This window comes from Neovison vison, chromosome 1 (assembly GCF_020171115.1).
Source record: "Neovison vison isolate M4711 chromosome 1, ASM_NN_V1, whole genome shotgun sequence".
Taxonomy (NCBI): Eukaryota; Metazoa; Chordata; class Mammalia; order Carnivora; family Mustelidae; genus Neogale; species Neogale vison.
Window position 1 is genome coordinate 89,707,871 of NC_058091.1, and position 18,241 is coordinate 89,726,111.

At 51.8% G+C, this 18,241-nt stretch overlaps 2 protein-coding genes across 4 annotated transcripts in view; one reads left to right on the forward strand and one right to left on the reverse strand.

Annotated features, from left to right (window-relative positions):
• CUL9 (cullin 9) overlaps nucleotides 1-8,496 on the forward strand; it is a 38,321-nt gene extending 29,825 nt beyond the window's left edge. For all 3 annotated transcript variants that reach the window (XM_044251255.1, XM_044251264.1, XM_044251273.1), the window contains 11 exons: nucleotides 20-365; nucleotides 4,452-4,592; nucleotides 4,753-4,917; nucleotides 5,174-5,337; nucleotides 5,707-5,800; nucleotides 6,260-6,334; nucleotides 6,491-6,601; nucleotides 6,725-6,842; nucleotides 7,236-7,369; nucleotides 7,995-8,068; nucleotides 8,150-8,496. In XM_044251255.1, the coding sequence (XP_044107190.1) occupies nucleotides 20-365; nucleotides 4,452-4,592; nucleotides 4,753-4,917; nucleotides 5,174-5,337; nucleotides 5,707-5,800; nucleotides 6,260-6,334; nucleotides 6,491-6,601; nucleotides 6,725-6,842; nucleotides 7,236-7,369; nucleotides 7,995-8,068; nucleotides 8,150-8,351 (1,624 nt within the window). In that variant the 3' untranslated portion in view covers nucleotides 8,352-8,496. The remainder of the gene's footprint in view (nucleotides 1-19; nucleotides 366-4,451; nucleotides 4,593-4,752; nucleotides 4,918-5,173; nucleotides 5,338-5,706; nucleotides 5,801-6,259; nucleotides 6,335-6,490; nucleotides 6,602-6,724; nucleotides 6,843-7,235; nucleotides 7,370-7,994; nucleotides 8,069-8,149) is intronic.
• A 700-nt stretch (nucleotides 8,497-9,196) lies between these two features.
• Nucleotides 9,197-12,331, reverse strand: DNPH1 (2'-deoxynucleoside 5'-phosphate N-hydrolase 1). Its single transcript, XM_044237379.1, has 4 exons — nucleotides 12,130-12,331; nucleotides 9,868-9,936; nucleotides 9,596-9,706; nucleotides 9,197-9,436 (listed from the first exon to the last, which is right to left on the reverse strand). Exons 1-4 carry the CDS (start codon nucleotides 12,329-12,331, stop codon nucleotides 9,321-9,323), a joined length of 498 nt encoding a protein of 165 aa, XP_044093314.1. The 3' UTR covers nucleotides 9,197-9,320.
• Between the last annotated feature and the right edge of the window lie 5,910 nt (nucleotides 12,332-18,241).

Consider the following 18,241-nt stretch of genomic DNA (forward strand, 5'->3'; position numbering starts at 1 on the left):
CCTCTTCTCTCCCCTCAAGCCCAGAAGCCGTAGCTGCGCTGGCATCTCTCCAGCTGCCTGCAGGCCGCACCATGAGCCCCCAGGAGGTCGAAGGGTTGATGGAGCAGACCGTACGGCAGGTGCAAGAGACACTGAACCTAGAGCCAGATGTGGCTCAGCACCTTTTGGCTCATTCCCACTGGGGTGCTGAACAGCTGCTGCAGAGCTACAGTGATAACCCCGAGCCCCTGTTGCTGGCGGCTGGGCTGTGCGTACCCCAGGCCCAGGGCGCCCCTGCACGCCCTGACCACTGCCCTGTGTGTGTCAGCCCACTGGAACCTGATGACGACTTGCCCTCCCTGTGCTGCAGGCACTACTGCTGTAAGGTGAGGCCCCACCTGCTTCTCGGCGGCCCCTGGCTTTCCACATCCAGCACAGTTCCTAGGCAGCTCCGGTGTTCCGCCCCAGCACTGCCATCTCCTAGCTGGGGCAGTGTTGGACAGCCCGCTTAGTCCCTCTCAAACTGGTTTTGTCATCTGTAAGTGGTGCCTCAGCCTCGACACTCTGAAGAGGAAGGGTGGTTGTCGGGGTCCAGCGATAGGGATCCGTGGCTGTAAAGATGTGCTGTGTATTAGAATCACTGGGAGCTTTTACAAATCCTCATGCTTGGGGCGCCTGGGTGACTCAGTGGGTTGAGCATCCGACTCTTGATTTTGGCTCAGATCATGATCTCAGGGTTGTGAGATCGAGCCCCGCATTGGGCTCCATGCTGTGCATGGAGCCTGCTTGGGATTCTCTCCCTGCCCTTTTCCCTTGACCCTTAAAAAAAAAAAAGAATCCTCATGCTCAGACTATAACCCAGACCAGTTAAATCAGAATCTTGAGGTGAAACCCAAGCATCTGGAGTTCTATTTTATTTTACTTTTTTACATTTTTTTATTTTTTACTTTATTCTTTTAAAGAATTTATTTATTTATTTATTTGAGACAGTGGGGGTCAGGGACCAAGCCGACTCTGTGCTGACCACAGAGCTCAGCACAGGGCTCAATCCCGTGACCCTGAGATCATGATCTGAGCTGACATCAAGAATTGGATGCTTAACCAACTGAACCACGCAGGTGTCCCTAGACATCTTGAGGTTTTTTTGTTGTTTTTAAGATTTTATTTATTTATTTGACAGAGATCACAAGTAGGCAGAGAGAGAAGGGGAAGCAGGCTCCCTGTTGAGCAGGGAGCCTGATGTGGGGGCTCCATCCCAGGACCCTGGGATCATGACCTGAGTCAAAGGCAGAGGCTTAACCCGCTGAGCCACCCAGGCGCCCCACATATTCGAGTTTTGAAAAACGCAGGTGATTCCAGTGTTCAGCAGAGTTTGAGAACAATAGGTAGATAGATGATGCAACACATGTAAACTGTACATCAAGGTGCTTCATAAATGAGACGTGTTAGTAAATTGGTGATGACCGTAGGTTTATGGTTTCCGGATCACCAAGTTTGTTTATCACAGAACATCAGCGCTTACCGTATATTCTCATTGAACATAAAAATGAAAGGAAATGGTGTAAACCAGAGAACAGCAAGGAAGTAGAGGGAATTACTGGAAGCCAGGTGTTGCCACTGTGAAGCAGAGCAGAGAAGGCTGTGATGGGGAGTGAGTGGTGCTTGGTGCTGGGGAAGAGGGGTCGAGGTGAAGGGAGTCGGGGTGCTGAGTGTCATATGCTCCCTGCCTCACAGCTCTTAGAACTGATGCTAAGCCCAAATACCTCAGATTAACAGGATGAGGATGCTTGTTGCCATGAATCTAGCTGCCTCTGCCACCAGCATCCCCGCAGGGGTGGGTGATCTGGGACATGAGTTGGCAGGCGTGTATACGGGTACTTTTTCGTCCTCCCTTTTTCTCGGCTTCATTATTCTTCTCACGCCTTTGCCTATGCACCCTTTCTCCAGGTTCTTAATTATTTCCTTTCTGCTTTCACTTTATTGTTCAACTAATATTTGTCATGAACTCACTGTATGCACAGCACTGGGTGCTGTGTGAGAGGGTGGGGAAATCCAAGCAAGAAATGACCCAAGAGCTAATAATACAAGCAGCTAATACTTACGGGGGACATGTTCTGGGCCATTCCAGTGTGATACATGCATTATCTTGCTTAATTTCCATGGTAGTTGTGTGAGGTAGGTATTTTTGCTGGAGACAGATGGAGGCGCCTGGAAAAGAGGTTATCTGCCCAAGGTCAGGATTCGGACTTGGGTGGTCTTGCTCCAGGGCCCTCCCTCTCACTTTCATGACAAGTGCAGGAAGGAAATACAACTGGGTCATGTCACAGGAAGTGACTGAGGTGAGGAGTGGGGGAGGGGCCAGTCAGGGACTTCAGTTTGGGGATGTCAAGGAAGGCCATTCTGAGGAGGGGACTATCTAAGGGAAGAATATGGCAGACAGAGGGGACAGCCAATGCAAAGAAGCTGAGCCTGGTGACTAAAGCACAGTGATGTGGTGGGACAGCCAAAGGGGAGATTTCGGAGGGAGACGGGGCCCAGTTGTGTTGGGATCGGCAGACAGTGGGCTTGACTTTACAGAGGCCACAGTGGGTTAAGCAGGATAGTGATAGGAAGGATGTGATTTATATTTTTGAAAAGATCACTGCGTGTGGAAGAAAGGCTTGGACAGATCAGATGCGGAAGCAGGGCACCCATTGGGAGACTGTTGTACCAAGAGCCAGGAGGTGATGGGAGTTCAGCCCAGGGTCAGCAGTGAAGAGAGAAGTGGACGGGTTAGGGTACATCAGGCGGCAGAGCCGACAGGACTCGGCTGAGCCAACATGGGACTTAGGACAAGGGAATCAAGAGTGCTTCTTTGGTTCTGACTGGAGCATCTGGGTGGCCGAGATGTGTTCTCCACTGAGTTGAGCAAGAAGCTGGGGTGGGGCTTGGTGTGGAGGGCAGGTTTTTGAAGGGAAATTCAGTCTGTTCTGGCCATGTGAAATTTGAGCTTTTTGTTGGACACCTGTCTGGGCCTGGACAGGGGAATTTGGAATTAAGTGGCCTGGCTAGCATCCCACAGGGAAACAGAAGCTGGCCCAGGGTGCCAGGCCACACAGACCCCCCTACAGAGTTGTAGAGACCGGGAGCCTGGGGAAAACAGGCTCATTGGAGAAGTCCCAGTCAAGGAGGAGCCGGTGAGTAAGTTATAGCTGAGCAGCACCTTGAAATGCAAGAGAACTCAAGAGAAGGGAAATCCTAGGGCTTGGGGCTATCTGAGGAGGCTTTTGCGTGTGAGCCTTGAGTGACAGGCAGGGGGTTGGCCGAGGCAGGAGGGGGATACGGGCTAGAGACTGCATTCCAGGTGGGCTGGACAGGGAGGACAGCAGAAACTAGAGCAAGCCTACAGCAGAGGCTCTTTAGGGAAGTGGGATGGGCTCCAAACTGAGAGGCCAGTCTTAGGCCTCTATGCCCTAAGGGACCCTGTGTGCCTGCAAGTGTGTGGTCTGAACTTGGAGCATTTTCCTGTTTTAGCTCAAAAATGCAGGAATTCTGCATTCAACTGCCTAGTTTATCTGGGTTTCTTTCACTATAAAAAGGGTTTTGTTTTGTTTTATTCTGTTTAGTACTTTGCTTTGAGTAGAAATAGTCAGGTAAGTCACTTTCCATTTACCCTGGAGCTTTGGTACCAGGGGGGTCTCCTCGGAGTCTAGATGCACCATCTTGGAAAACTCTGCACACTCGGCAGTGTGAAGGAAGGGCGTCATTAATGGGGTATTTTAGGAGGTGCAGGCTACTGATCACGCCTGAACCAAGCAGGGATTACATGGAGGAGGGTCGGGGTAGGAAGAGCATTTATGGGGACAAGCTTCTGCTGCAGTTTAGGGGTAAGGAGATAAGGGCCTGGTTTAGGGTGGTACAGTGACGTTGGAGCTAGAAAAAGATCCGAGAGACTTGAGGCTTCTGACATGGGTTACTGGGACTGAGGGGACGCGGTGGGCGAGGCTATTTGTGAAGAGGCTGAGTCTGGGGAGATGGGAGCACTGAGGAGCCAGGCGAGCAGATGGAGCCGGGAGGAGAGGCCACAGCAATGTTCATAGTGTCCAAGGCCAGCCACCTGGTGGGGGAAAGGCACCCTGTGGCCCCTAGGCCTCCTTCCTTTCCAACCTTCTTGCTTTCTCCAAATCCTTAGCACTTGAATCATCTCCTGTTTCTTGGTTCTCTTACCCATTCCCTCCATGTGCATCCCAGCAATAATGAAAATGAGGCCACTATCTTGACCCACACATTCTCAAAGGCAGCTGTGATTTGGGCCAATCCCAGGAAAGCCCACAGAAGCCAGAAAGGTTAGGGTCCGTTGTGAGGTCCCTCTGGAGCAGGGTCGTCCCTGGCCTTCCGCATTGTCAGGGATGAGTGCTAGGTGATTTACCAGGACACCAGTGTCCTCTGCTGCTCCCCTGCTGTCCCTGAGCAGCTCCTCCCTCCCCTGCCAGTCTTGCTGGAATGAGTATCTGACAACTCGGATTGAGCAGAACCTTGTGTTGAATTGCACCTGCCCCATTGCTGACTGCCCCGCGCAGCCCACTGGAGCCTTCATCCGGGCCATTGTCTCCTCACCGGACGTCATCTCCAAGGTAGCCCCTCTTCTGTGGAAGGCTGTGCTGCACAGCCAGAGCGATGGGCCCCAGGGAGTGGACTGACGTGCATGGGGTGGGATGGGGAGGGGTGGTGGTTATGGATGTATGGCGTCCTGGAGAGCTGGGCCCTCACCGGGTGGCGTCTGTGTCCCCACAGTACGAGAAGGCCCTCCTGCGCGGCTACGTGGAGAGCTGCTCCAACCTGACCTGGTGCACCAACCCCCAGGGCTGCGACCGCATCCTGTGCCGCCAGGGCCTGGGTTGTGGGACCACCTGCTCCAAGTGTGGCTGGGCCTCCTGCTTCAGCTGTAGTTTCCCTGAGGTAGGTGCCTGCCCAGCCATGCCCCTGAGCACGGCCTGCACCCCTCCCCTGCCAGCACTCCTCTCCATCACACACACACATACATACATACAATCACAGGCTACGCCTTGTCATCACACTTTGCCACCAGCTCGAGCTCTGTTCCTCCTCCTGCAGGCCTCCATATGTGACCCCCCCTTCCCTTGCACACCTGCAGCACCACCCTGGGCCCTGGCTCAGGGCTCAGCCATGTCCTACCTGCCCCCTCCTGCTCTAGGCACACTACCCTGCCAGCTGCAGCCACATGTCCCAGTGGGTCGATGATGGAGGCTACTATGACGGCATGAGCGTGGAGGCCCAGAGCAAGCACCTGGCCAAGCTCATCTCCAAGCGCTGTCCCAGCTGCCAGGCTCCCATTGAGAAGAACGAAGGGTGTCTGCAGTAAGAGGGGGTACTGCGGGCATTGAGGAGGGTCAGAGGGCATGGGACAAGGTGGGAGGCCTGGTGGTATGGGGGCAGGGGGCCCATGGGGTTCACCAGAGAGCTGAGCAGAGGACAGCAGTTACTCAGCCTGGTCCTGGTGCCCTCCAGTGACTCTTGCTCCTTAACACTCCTTCCCCTAGTTTTAAGTCTGCACCGCATGGGGCTGGGAAGCTCGGGTACGCTCACTAGGGCTTGGTGAGGTTAGAGACTGTCAGGGCACAGAGGGGCCAGGGCAGGTTCCGTGGGGCCTCCAGGTCTCATCCGGGGGCTCCCGGTGTGGCTCTGACCCGGGGCAGAAGCCCTCTGACCAGCCAGCTTCCTCCATAGCATGACCTGTGCCAAATGCAACCATGGATTTTGCTGGCGCTGCCTCAAGTCCTGGAAGCCAAATCACAAAGACTACTACAATTGCTCTGCCATGGTAAGGGGCCGAGGCCGGGGCCAGGGGGTCCCAGCGCAGCCAGGATGGGATGTGGCTGCTGGCCCTGGGCAGAGATGGCTCTGTGTCCTGGGCAGCTGAACAACTGTTGGGATGGAGGCTCTGTGTGAAGACTGAAGCCATCTGGGCCGACACGTGCTGGGAGTTCTGTCCTGGGAGGGCTGTGCATTCCTGGAGGCACCAGGCCAGAGCCAAGCAGAGCCCATGCCTTGTGTCAGAGCCCGGCACCCCTGCTTAGTAGGTGGCTTTGGGCTGGTTTCCTTGCCCACACCTTGGCATCCTCCCCTGCAGAGGGGGAGAATAATGAGACCTACTTCTCAGAGTTAGGATTAGATGGAAAAGTCTGGGTGAAGTGCCTGAAGGTCTGTACGCAAGGTGCCTTCACCCCGCCCTGCCCATCAAAGCGCCCAAGAGTCCTCCCTCTCAACCCGTCCTTCCCAGGTTAGCAGAGCAGCTCGCCAGGAGAAGCGGTTTCAGGACTATAACGAGAGATGTACTTTCCATCACCAGGCACGGGTGAGCAGGGAGGGAACAGTTGCGTGGGTGAGAAGGTCAGAGGGCTGGGGTGGAGGGCGGGGCAGGGGCTCCAGATCCCAATCCTGTGGGTGCCGAGTTGTTTTGAGCGGGCGGGGAGGGCTGCCTGTGGTGCTGATCTACCTCACCCCTGCACAGGAGTTCGCCCTGAGCCTGCGGAACCGCCTGTCTGCCATCCACGAGGTGCCGCCCCCCAGATCCTTCACCTTCCTCAGTGACGCCTGCCGGGGATTGGAGCAGGCCCGCAAGGTGGGGACAGGGGATGGGGACAGGGGATGGGGCCAGGGGCTCTGGCGGGAATGGAGGGAATGGGGCAGGGAGGGAGGCAAGGCTGAGGTTCAGCAAGGAAAGGGCTGACTTGGGCTCCCACAGGTGCTGGCCTATGCCTGTGTGTACAGCTTCTACAACCAGGACACGGAGCACATGGACGTGGTGGAGCAGCAGACGGAGAACCTGGAGCTGCATACCAACGCCCTGCAGATACTCCTTGGTGCGCCCGCACCCCACGACTCCTTCCCCACCCCCACTTCCCACCCCCACCCCCACCCCAGCATCCCCTCCCAGCAAACAGTGGCAAAACAGCCCCCCAGCCCAGCTACCCATTGGGCGGTCCTCCACCTCCTCATTCATCCCAGCCTGATCACTACCAGCGATACTTCAGGTATGAAGGCATGGGGTGCTTGGCATAAGGTGCCTAAGGGCACAGGCCTTCACCTGCCCTCTAGATTACCATCGCTCCCTGCACTGGGATGGAGGCCCCACAAGGAGGAGTATCTAGTCTAGAGCCCTGCCTGGTAGGTGCGGGTAGGACTTAGGTGGTAGAAGGAAGGAGTTGAAGGAAGCAAAGGAGGGAGGGAGCCCCTGTGGCTTGCCCCCTCTACAGAGGAGACTCTGCTGCGGTGTGGAGACCTGGGCTCGTCCCTGCGTCTGCTGCGCTCGGACTGCCTCAGCACGGGCCTGGAGCTGCTCCGGAGGATCCAGGAGAGGCAGCTGGCTATCCTGCAGCATTCTGCCCAGGTGAGAGGCCGGCCTGGGGCCTCCTGTGCCCGGCACAGCCCCTGCCCTGGGGGGGAGGGGATCCAAAAGGAAAGCCAGCTGTTTGGAGACCTGGGCACGCACCCAGCTCCTAGGCCTGTCTGCTGGATGCGGCTGGGGCTCCGTCCGCCTCGCGAGTGCTACCCAATAGCCCACAGCAAGGATATCTGCTGTGATGCTCGCTCATCAGAACCCCTGGGAACTTTTCAGTACTTACCAAGTGGGATGTTGGAATGGGGATCCACTGAGGTTCTTCCTGGCTCTAATACACTGATGTTAGTCTAAACGAGGAGTCCTGCTCTCGGGGAGCTCACAGAGGAGTAAATAACTTGGGCAGACAGGACAGGAATAGACACTGTTAGGTCCTAAAGCACGGAGGTGGGGTGCCTCGCTGGCATGACCTGTGTCCTCGGAGACTGCCCAAGTTCTGTGACACGCAGACTTGGGGCCATGAAGTCTCTGGATGAGCGGGGGAGAAGAGGTGGGAGCACCTGAGCAAGAGACCTGCAACTGGGCCGGCAGAGAACGGTGGGTGAAGGAATGCTGGGCAGAGGTCCAGGTCCTCCTCTACTCTCTGACTTCCCACATCTCCCCGGCTCCTCGCCAGGACTTCCGGGTTGGTCTGCAGAGCCCATCGTTAGAGGCCCGAGAGGCAAAAGGATCCAACGTGCCTGGCAGTCAGTGAGTAGGGTGGGTGGAGCGGCCACAGGGGCCTGGGAGAGGTGTGGCTTCACAGGGCTGAGTGTGGCTCCCTCTCCCCAGGCCTCAGGGGTCCCCAGGGCTGGAGGTGGATGAGGAGGAGGAGGACGACGATGATGAGGATGATGTCCCTGAGTGGCAGCAGGACGAGTTTGATGAGGAGCTGGACAACGACAGCTTTTCCTATGACGAAGAGTCTGAGAACCTGGACCGAGACACTTTCTTCTTTGGTGATGAGGAAGAGGATTATGAGGCCTATGACTGAGGGGCAGGACACAGGGAACACCTGGAGCCACCCCAGAGTCCTGGGGGCTGAGGGGTGAGGTCGCCCCTTCCTGCCATCGTTGGGGGAGGCGATTCCCAGTGTCTGCAGTACCTTCTGTTTACTGAATAAACTTTTTTTCCACATATTTCTCTGGAAGCAGGCTGTGCAGCTGCATCCCCAAAGGCTAGTGACAGCTCCCCGCTCCCTCTACATACCCCCAACCTTCATCCTTCACTTTTCTTTTGGACCTCCAGACGTTTGTGTTCTCAGGAAGGCCCAAAGCAGACCCATTTGACCTAAGCTGACAAGGGGAAATGAAGGTTTCCATGGCCCAGGGCCAGGTGCAGGCCTGCCCACTTGCCCCAGACCCTGTCCAGTGGTAGAGGAGGCCGAGAAACATCCCGGGCCAGCCTTCCTCCAAACTCTTGAACGTTCTTGGCAGGAGTCTGAGGGCATTAGGAAGTACTCTCTCTTGGGGCCTACAGAATGTTAATGGAAGGGGGGTATAGCTCAGGGGTAGAGCATTTTTTTTTTTTTTTAAAGATTTTTTATTTATTTATTTGAGAGAGAGAGACAGTGAGAGAGAGCATGAGAGGGGAGAAGGTCAGAGAGCGAAGCAGACTCCCCGTGGAGCTGGGAGCCTGATGTGGGACTTGATCCCGGGACTCCAGGATCACGCCCTGAGCCGAAGGCAGTCGTCCAACCAACTGCGCCACCCAGGCGTCCCAGGGGTAGAGCATTTGACTGCAGAATGTTAATGGATCTCTCTACATTTTGAAGTGAAACAGGAAAGAAAAGGATGATCCTGAGGACCTGTCCTGCCCCATCACTCCTATAGACAGAGGTAGAATTTTAAACATAACTTTTAATTTGGTACTGGGGCTAAGAGGTAGGAGGGGTATGAGGGCAGAGAAGAATTAACAAAGTGGAGTTAAGTCAAGCAGCTGGGTCAGGGGAGGCAGCCATCTGCTAGGGAAGGTCACCCTCAAAGTAGCGATCCAGCATGGCCTCCACCTGGCCCTCCTCGTAGTCCAACACCTGGAACCTCGAGCCGTCTGCCGCTCCCCGGATCATGGCTGAAAGCACTGGGAAGGAAGGGCGGAGGGAGGTGAAGCTCCCCGTCTCTGCTCCCCTCCCTGTCCCTGTCCTGTTTCCAGGGTAGGCACTGTCCTCAGAGCCCCCTAGGGCTCAGTGTGCAGAAAGCTGCGGGGGAGGAGGGCCCACCCAGGGCTTGGAGCGCTCACCTCGGCCAGACTGCGGACGGAAGAGGCACAGGATCCGCTTGTTGAGGGCTACAGCCCGGCCCAGCTCATAGCCCACACCCAACGATGGCTGGGTCACTTCGGCCACCACCACTAGGAAGAAACATGAGACTGGGGCTTGGTATCTGGGGCTTGTTAAGGGATGGATGACAGAGTCTGGGTGTGGTGAGGAGGGAACTCCCTTCCTGGTGTGGACCACAGGCCTGTCCAGAGGACCTAACAGGAATTTGTGCGCAGGAGGGGGAAGTGCTCACCATCTGCCTGCTGCAGCCAGGCCAGGTCCCGCTCATGGATGAGCCTGTCACCCCCAGCAGCCTCTTCCCCTGTGGAGTAGGAAAGGCTGGTCAAGGCCAAGTCCCTGCCTGCCTGGTCCTCAGCACTCAGTACCTCTCCTCTACCCTTGCCGCCCCCATATCTGCCCAGCACAGGTGGGGTAGGGGGGAAGGCATGCTAAGTGACCTCTGAGGACCCACCCAAAACTAAGGCTCCAGGGAAAAGATGAAATGGAATAGCCACAAGAAAACTTCCAGGAGGGATGTGATTAGGGTCGGATGAGGGATACGGAGGAGACTACGGGAAGGACTATACCTCACTGTGGGTCAGGGATCAGAGATGGAGAGGAGGAGGACTAGCCTCCTGGGGTGCAGGGTGGAAATGGCAGGCAGAAGCAAGAGACTGGCCGGGCAAACAAAGGCTGAACAACCACAGCCTAACTCTGGCTTCAGCGGGTGCCGGCATCAGCATAGGCTGAGAGCTTGATAGGACTCCTGGCTGCTCTATCAGCTCTCCAGGCAATGGTGAGCCCCACCAAACTTTGATACAATGCACGACCAATAGGAGGGGTTGGGAAGGAGGGTAGAGAAGAGGTGCTCTTACTGGGGTCAGAGGTGCTCTCAGTCCTGGCTTGGTGAAATGTTATTGCCTGAATCAGAAGAAAGTCCCTGGAGAGCTTGTTAAAAATACATCGGAAGCCTTCACCCCAGACTGCTGTGAGCCAGCATTTTGAACAAGTTCCCTCAGACTACACTGGAGCACACTGAAGTTCCAGAACCAGTGGGTGGGGTGTGTGTGGAAGGGACATGCCCTGAAACCAAAGAATCTTAAGCCTCAGGGCCCGGCACTCGCACAGGCCCCTTCCAGTGCCCTAGCAATTTTGTTCGGTGATTTCACCCGATGAGGGAGCAGAAGGCAGGCAGAGGACAGAGCACAAGCTGACACGGGCCAACTCCTGCGCACCCCACTCCCAGGTGGGATAGGTGTGGCCTTCCTCAGGCACTCCCGACTGTCCTAAACTAAGGGAAGGAAACACAAATGGTGAACTAATAGGGACCCCGGTCCTGCGGGGCAGGAGTCTCCCCTCCCATTTACCAATGTCTTAGTGATTTACAAGAAAAAAGCATTCAAATCAGTAACTTAACTTCCGGAGACCCATAACTCAATTTTCTGGAGCCCGAGCAGCACCCTCCCCTCCATAGCCATGTGGGAGACAAAGGTAAAGGAAATGTTGGTAAAAATTAAATGTCCTTATAATCTGCAGCCCACTGGCAAGTACTTGAGGCAAGCAGAGTATAATGTTCCTCCAGGAAGCTCCCAACAGTCTCAATGCTCTGCTACAGGGGAAAACCACCTTAGGCTGACAACGGCTTCGGTATCTTCCTCAGCATGTCAAAGTCCTCTTGGACACCTTCCTTTTTCCTTATCTTCTCCAACTCTCAAGTCTATAGTCGGCCATTCCTCACAACCCCAGGGCAGCAGCTCCTTCTGTCCACCGGTTCTGTCCCTGCACTCTGATAAAGTCACCTTTTTGCACCAGAGACATTTCAAGAATTCTTTCTTGGCTGCGGGCTCTGGACTCCAACCTCACCAACATTCCAAAAACTACATCACACCTTTTTAAACAGTTCTCCAAAATTGCCTTAGATTCTACAAATCTTGGATCCGCTCCTCGGTCTGCCGAGGGGAAAGCACTTCCAAGGTTTTCCGAGCAGAAGCGCAAGAGTTCTAGGCACAACTTTCCAAACCAGAAGAGTCGCGGAGATTCCAGACCAAAAATGATCAAAACCACGCTTTAAGACCCAGCAGCCAGGAAGTTAACAGCCTGATGAGAGGGCGTGAGAGAGATGGTGGTCGGGTCCGTGAGGTCCAAGAGAGGGCGGATACCTTGACCGCCAAGGTGGAAGCAGGAGGATAAGCTTTGTCTTAGGTGGGGGAGCAGGTACGGGCAGGTGAAGCGGGAACTGCCTCAGCCCCGTTCATGCCCATTCTGCTCCACCCTGCTCGGTCCCTGGAAAGAGGGGGAGAAAGTTCTCCAGGAATGACTCAAGTCAAGAGAACTGAATGCGGAAACCGGGCTCCCGCCCGCAAGCTCACGGGGACCCCCGCTGTCCGAGTCCCGGCTCCCTTTCCCGGCTGGGCGGGGGTGGGGAGGGGGGAGTGTAATCTCGGTACCCGGGCGGAACCGGCCCGCCTCACCGCGCCCCGCCGCCCGCCTCACCGCGCCCCGCCGCCCGCCTCACCGCGCGCTCCCAGTTCGGCGGCCGCCACGTGCTCCGTGAGCACCGCCCCGAAGCGCCGCAACCGCGACACGATTCGGCCGTACAGCGCCCGGTCCTCGCGTCCGCCGCGGACGCTTCCGCAGAAGTACAGGGCCCGGCGGCCGGGCTGGCCCCGCTGGCCCGGCTCCCCGCTTTCCCGCGCTCCGGCCGCCGCCGCCGCCATCCCGCCGCCGCTGCCGCCGCCGCCGCTCCCCTCTTCGCGCCAGGGGGCGCCCGCTCGCGGCCACGTGACCCGCCCGGCCCCGGGACTCCGCTTTGGGTCCTCAGAGGCTGCTCCAGCGAGTGGCGGGCGAGGTGGGAAGCACGGCGTTAGCCTCCGGAAGCTGACGACGGCGCGACTGGAAACCCACCGGCTCCCCGGCTTCGTCCCTGCGGCTGGTCGCCCACAGCCTACCCGCTCCTGCGCCCCCGGCCCGGCGTCCCCCATCTCAGCTAGACGCGGGGACATCCTGTGGTGACTCCAGCTCCTCCTCCTCTCCCTTTACGCAGTCACGCTGGCTGTCCTCGAGCATGCTGGCTGTGCCCTTTACCTTTGCTGTAGCCTGGAACCGTCTTTTCCAGGTAGCCCCCTGGAGCACTCCCTCACCTCTCCCGTCTTCACAGGTCACCGTCCCTGACCATCCTGTTCAACACGGCAGCCTCCTGTTCACAGTCCTCCCTGTTGCCCTCCTCCGCCTTACCTTTTATCCTTCTTCCTGACACACTGATTAATTTTGTTGGTTGTCTTTCTATACCCAGTAGAATGTGAGTTCCCAGGAGGGCAGGGGCTTTTCTCCGTTTTGTTCACGGCTAGATCCCTAGCTTCTGGAACTGTGCTGGACACACTGGGACTAGTTATCAAATATTTGTTGAATGAATGAGTGAGTTCAGATGAGAAGTTCTATTTGCCAGCCCTTTGTCATCTGCTCAGCTCTATAGTAGGCTGATAGAAGCAGGCTCTTCAGGGAGGTTGGCGGACACACCATTGTTCGCTGGTCATAATGATGATTTCCCGCTCATTAGGTAATGGAAAAACACAAACTTAGGACAAAAAAATCAAATGGAGCAAGAGAGTACTGGGTGGAAACTGAGTCATGACACCCCAATCCCGTTCGCTAGAAGAAAGCTCTGTCGTGCTGACTTCCGAATTCTTCCTGAATGACAACTATAAAATACCAAGGAATGGGGTTACAGGGCTGACACAGTAATTTTTAAAGATGCAGTGACTTTTGGCTCAGGTCATGATCTCCAGGTCGTGGGATCGGGCCTCGCTTGTTCGAGCACTCTCTCTCTCAAATAAATAAATAAATCTTAAAATATAAAAATAAAAAATAATACAAAGGCACAGGGGGGCCTGGAGGACTCAGTTGGAAGAGCATTCGACTCTTGATCTCAGGTTGTGAGTTCGAGCCCCATGTTGGGTGTAGAGGTTACCTAAATAAATAAGTAAACCTAAAAAAAAAAAAATGCAAAGACACAAAGAGAAAGCAGAGATTTTTATGCTATCTCTGTCCTCTGGTGGGCCCAGCCACAGGTACATAGACCGTGGGGCAAATATGTGCAGAGCCATTGGCTAGTGCCCCAGGCACCCTCACCCCCTTGCTCACTCTTTCAAATAAGTAAAAATCTTTAAGAAAAAGTAAAAAATAAAATATTTATTTATTTATCTTAGGTGGGGGGTGGGGGGGCAGAGGGAGAGGAAGAGAGAGAATCTTAAGCAGGCTCCATGCCCAGCCCTTGGCCTGACTTGCAGCTCCATTTCAAACCCTGAGATCATGACCTGAGCCAAAATCAAGCGCCTGTAGCTTAACCGACTGGGCCACCCAGGTGCCCTACCCACAATTCCATTTTTTTTTTTTTAAGATTTTATTTATTTATTTGACAGACAGAGAGAGAGAGAGATCACAAGTAGCAGAGAGACAGGCAGAGAGAGAGGGAGGAAGCAGGCTCCTTGCCGAGCAGAGATCCCAGGACCCTGGGATCGTGACCTGAGCCACCCAGGCGCCCCCGACAATTCCATTTAAATGATCTGCTTTCTGTCCTCCAAATAGGACTTTTCTGGACATTTCACTTAAATGGAATCATTTAGGGGTGTCTCGGTGGCTCAGTGGGTAAGGCCTCTGCCTTCTGCTCAGGTCATGATCTCAGGGTCTTAGGATCCAGCCCTGCATCAGGCTTTCTGCTTAGCCGGGAGCCTGCTTCCCTTCCTCTCTCTCTCTGCCTGCCTCTCTGCCTACTTGTGATCTCTCTCTCTCTCTCTCTTTAAAATAAATAAAATCTTTAATCAATCAATCAATCAATCAATCAATACAATCTTTTAAAAAATGGGATCATTTAACTTCAATTTTCACAAAATATTATTAAATTTTACATGTACAATTGACAGAATGTATTAATATGTGTTATACTTCATAAAGCTGTTTTTTATTTTTATTTTACTTTTTAAAAAGATTTTATTTTTGACAGAGAAAGTGAGAGAGGGAACACAAGCAGGGGAAGGGGCAGAGGGAGAGGGAGAAGCAGATTCCCCGCTGAGCAAACAGGCCGTTGTAGGGCTCCAGCACTCAAACCCAGGACCCTGGGATCATGACCTGAGCCAAGGCAAATGCTTAACGACTGAGCTACCCAGGTACCCCACAAAGCTGTTTTTTAAAAAGTAAAACTAAAGCAGGGGAAATAGGAGATAATGTAATGTAATGAGACTCAACAATTATCCATTTATGACCAATCTAATTTCATCTATGTATCCATATCCAATTGCCTTGCTCTGCTGTTTTGATACAAATTCAAGATTGAATTTTCTTGGTAAATATTTTAATATGTGCCTTTAAAAGATACTCTTATTTTTATTTTATTATTTTTTAAAGGTTTTATTTATTTATTTGAGAGAGAGAGAGTGAGCAGGAAGGAGAGGAAGAGAGAATGCAAAGCAAACTCTCCACTGAGCCTGAGAGGGGCTGGATCTCTGAACGCTGAGATCATGACCTGAGCTGAAACCAAGAGTCACACACTTAACTGACTGAGCCACCCAGCTGCCCCAAGATACACTTAAAATAAAGAGGCACCTGGTTGGCTCAGTGGGTTAAGGCCTCTGTCTTTGATCCCAGAGTCCTGGGGTTGAGCCCCGCATCCGGGTCCGGTTTGGCGGGGAGCCTGCCTGCCTCTCTGCCTACTTGTGATCTCGGTCTGTCAAATAAATAAATAAAATCTTAAAAAAAAAATAAAAAAGTAACCAAAATACCATTATCCCAGCTAAAATACTTAATAAGATTTTTTAACGTCAACAAGTATTCAACTATGGTTCAAATCTCTGATTATCTTAAAAATGTTGTGTTTGTTTACAGTTCATTTGTTTAAGAGAAGAAGCCATGGTGCACCTATAGGTGGCTCAGTCAATTAACTGTCTGCCTTGGGCTTGGGTCATGATCCCAGTTCTCCCTGCTTGGTGGGGAATCTGCTTCTCCCTCTGCTCTCCCCCTGCTTGTGCTCTTTCTCTCTCCGTCAAATAAATAAAGAAATAAAAATCTTTAAAAGAAAAAAAAGGAAGGGAAACAGATCTTCAGCCACCGAGAAGTTTCCATGTGCTCCATCCCAGTCACAGCCTCCTTATTTTCCTCCAAAAGTACACACTGCCCATACATTTATAGAAATGACAAAAATTGGGCATAAATAAACTTCTTTATGTTTCTTTATGGTTTTATCACCCAAATGTGCATTCCTAGTCCTACAGTTTAAACAGATTCATTTTTTTAGTATTTTCAAAAGTCTCTTTTAATATCCAGCTTTGAGGAAGTATTTTTTTTTTTGAAGCATTTGTTTTGTGTGAGACACTCAGTGGACACTGGAGGAACTACAAAAAGGAATAAAGCCTGAGTCTTTATACCGGTCTGGGGAAGGGCCAGCCTTGGCTCTAGAGTCGAGGTCAATTTAATGCCAAGCAGCGACATACGTACGAAGTGTTGAGCAATTCAAAGAAAGCAGAAATAGGCCTGTGGGGCATGCCTTCCCGTTTATCTTCACACTGGTACTGGTTAATACCCAGATCAAACAAACACCTGCTTCTTCACCAAGAGGGAATAGTAGGGACCAGATTTACCCTCCCATGTTTTGTGTTCATTTATTTTTCAAATGTGATCCTGCTTTCTCAGATATGTTGTTGAGAAAGCAGGGTTGAGAATCTTTGCTCTAATATATACTGTATCCACCTTACCTGAATATGTTCTCAGTCCTCTTCCTCCCTCCCCTCTTTCCTCCTTTCCTCCCTTCCTTCCAGCAAGCTCTCTGCCCAGTGGGGCCTGAACTCATGACCTTGAGATTAAGAGTCACATGCTCTGCCCACAGAGTCAGCCAGGTAGGGCCCTCTGACTCTTGTTTCCTCACCATCCTAGTTGCTATGATGTTTTCTTACGATGGGGATTTTGTGCAGGGAGGGAGCATCTGAACTCTTCATCTGCTGTTCAGTGTCAGGCATCTGCGAGAGGCCAAAATGGGGAGTTCAGTCTTAGTGTTCAAGTTCAGATTTTTTTGTGAATAATTATTAATTTAAAAACTTTATAAAATTTAGCAAGTATGAGTAAAGTTTGGAGAATGGTATATCATATATCCTTGTGTCCACTACTCAGGGTTATCAAATCTTAAAATCTTGTTATATGTATTTCAGATCTATCTATACATTCTATATATCATAATATCTATTGTAAATATCTGTTATTTTTTTTTAAGTTTTTTTTTCTCTTTTTAAAGATCCCATCCATTTTATGTGATAGAGAGAGAGATCACAAGTAGGCAAAGAGGCAGGCAGAGATAGAGGGGGGAAGGAGGATCCCCGCTGAGCAGAGAGCCCAATGTGGGGCTCGACCCCAGGACCTTGAGATCATGACCCAAGCCTAAGGCAGAGGCCCTAACCCACTGAGCCACCCAGGCGCCCCATTTTTTTTTTTAAAGATTTTTATTTAGTTATTTGACAGAAATCACAAGTGGCAGAGAGGCAGGCATAGAGAGAGGAGGAAGCAGGCTCCCCACTGAGCAGAGAGCCTGATGCGGGGCTCAATTCCAGGACCCCAGGATCACGACCCGAGCCGAAGGAAGAGACTTTAACACACTGAGCCACCCAGGCACCCTGATATCTGTTATTTTAATAATAGATATATATGTATATAAAATCTATCTATAATAGATATCCATGTATCCAGCAGATACCATATCTAAAATAAATATAATAGATAATAGATTACTTATATATAATTGTCTATACACGTATACACTAGATCAAACTGGTTGGTTATATTTGTAGTTTTCAGATCTTTATCTTTATTTTTTACCCACTTGTTAATTACCGAGGTAATTTTTTTGAAATCTCCCTTTGACAGTGTATTTAAATTTTTTCCTTGTAATTTTACCTATTTTCATTTTGTATTCTGAGACTATTATTATGTGTGTACAAGTTTAGAATTTTTATATGTCCTTAGTTGTATACTTTTTGTCCTCATGATGTGATCCACTTTTCCCCCAATAAATCCTTTTAGACTTACATGTTTTTACATCTTCAGTTTTAACATTTTTGTCTCTTAAGCAACTTATACCTGCATTTTAACAAACCTGATACTCTATCAATGAATTTCTTCTATTTATATTTATTGTGATTACTAACATATTTGGATATTTTCCTATTATCCTCTTTCGTGCTTTATATTTGCCATGCTTTTCCTTGCTCTTTCTGTTGTTTGTCATGCTTTTTCCCCCCTGTGGTTTAAAAATTTTTTTCTTTGGCATTGCATTAGTGTTAGGTGTACAATATAATGACTTGATATAAGTGTGTGTTGTGAAATGATTGCCACAGTAAGTTTAGTTAACACTCATCACCACACAATTACAAATATTTTTTCTTGTGATGAAAAGTTTTATGATTTACTCTCTTAGCATCTTTCAAATATACAGTGAAGTAAGTATTATTAACTATAGTCACTATGCTGTATGTTACATCCCCAGGACTTGTTTATCTTATAACTGGAAATTTGTACCTCTTGACCACATTCTTCCACTTTGCACAATGTCCCTCCTACCTTGACTCTGGTAACTCCCAATCTGGCCTCTG

Coding starts and splice junctions, on each gene's coding strand:
- DNPH1 (XM_044237379.1), bottom strand. CDS start 12,331: ATGGCGGCGGCGGCGGCCGGAGCGCGGGAAAGCGGGGAGCCGGGCCAG. Junction 9,937..12,129: donor CGCCGAACTGGGAGCGCGCG/GTGAGGCGGGCG, acceptor CCTACTCCACAG/GGGAAGAGGCTGCTGGGGGT. Junction 9,437..9,595: donor CCGTCCGCAGTCTGGCCGAG/GTGAGCGCTCCA, acceptor CTTCCTTCCCAG/TGCTTTCAGCCATGATCCGG.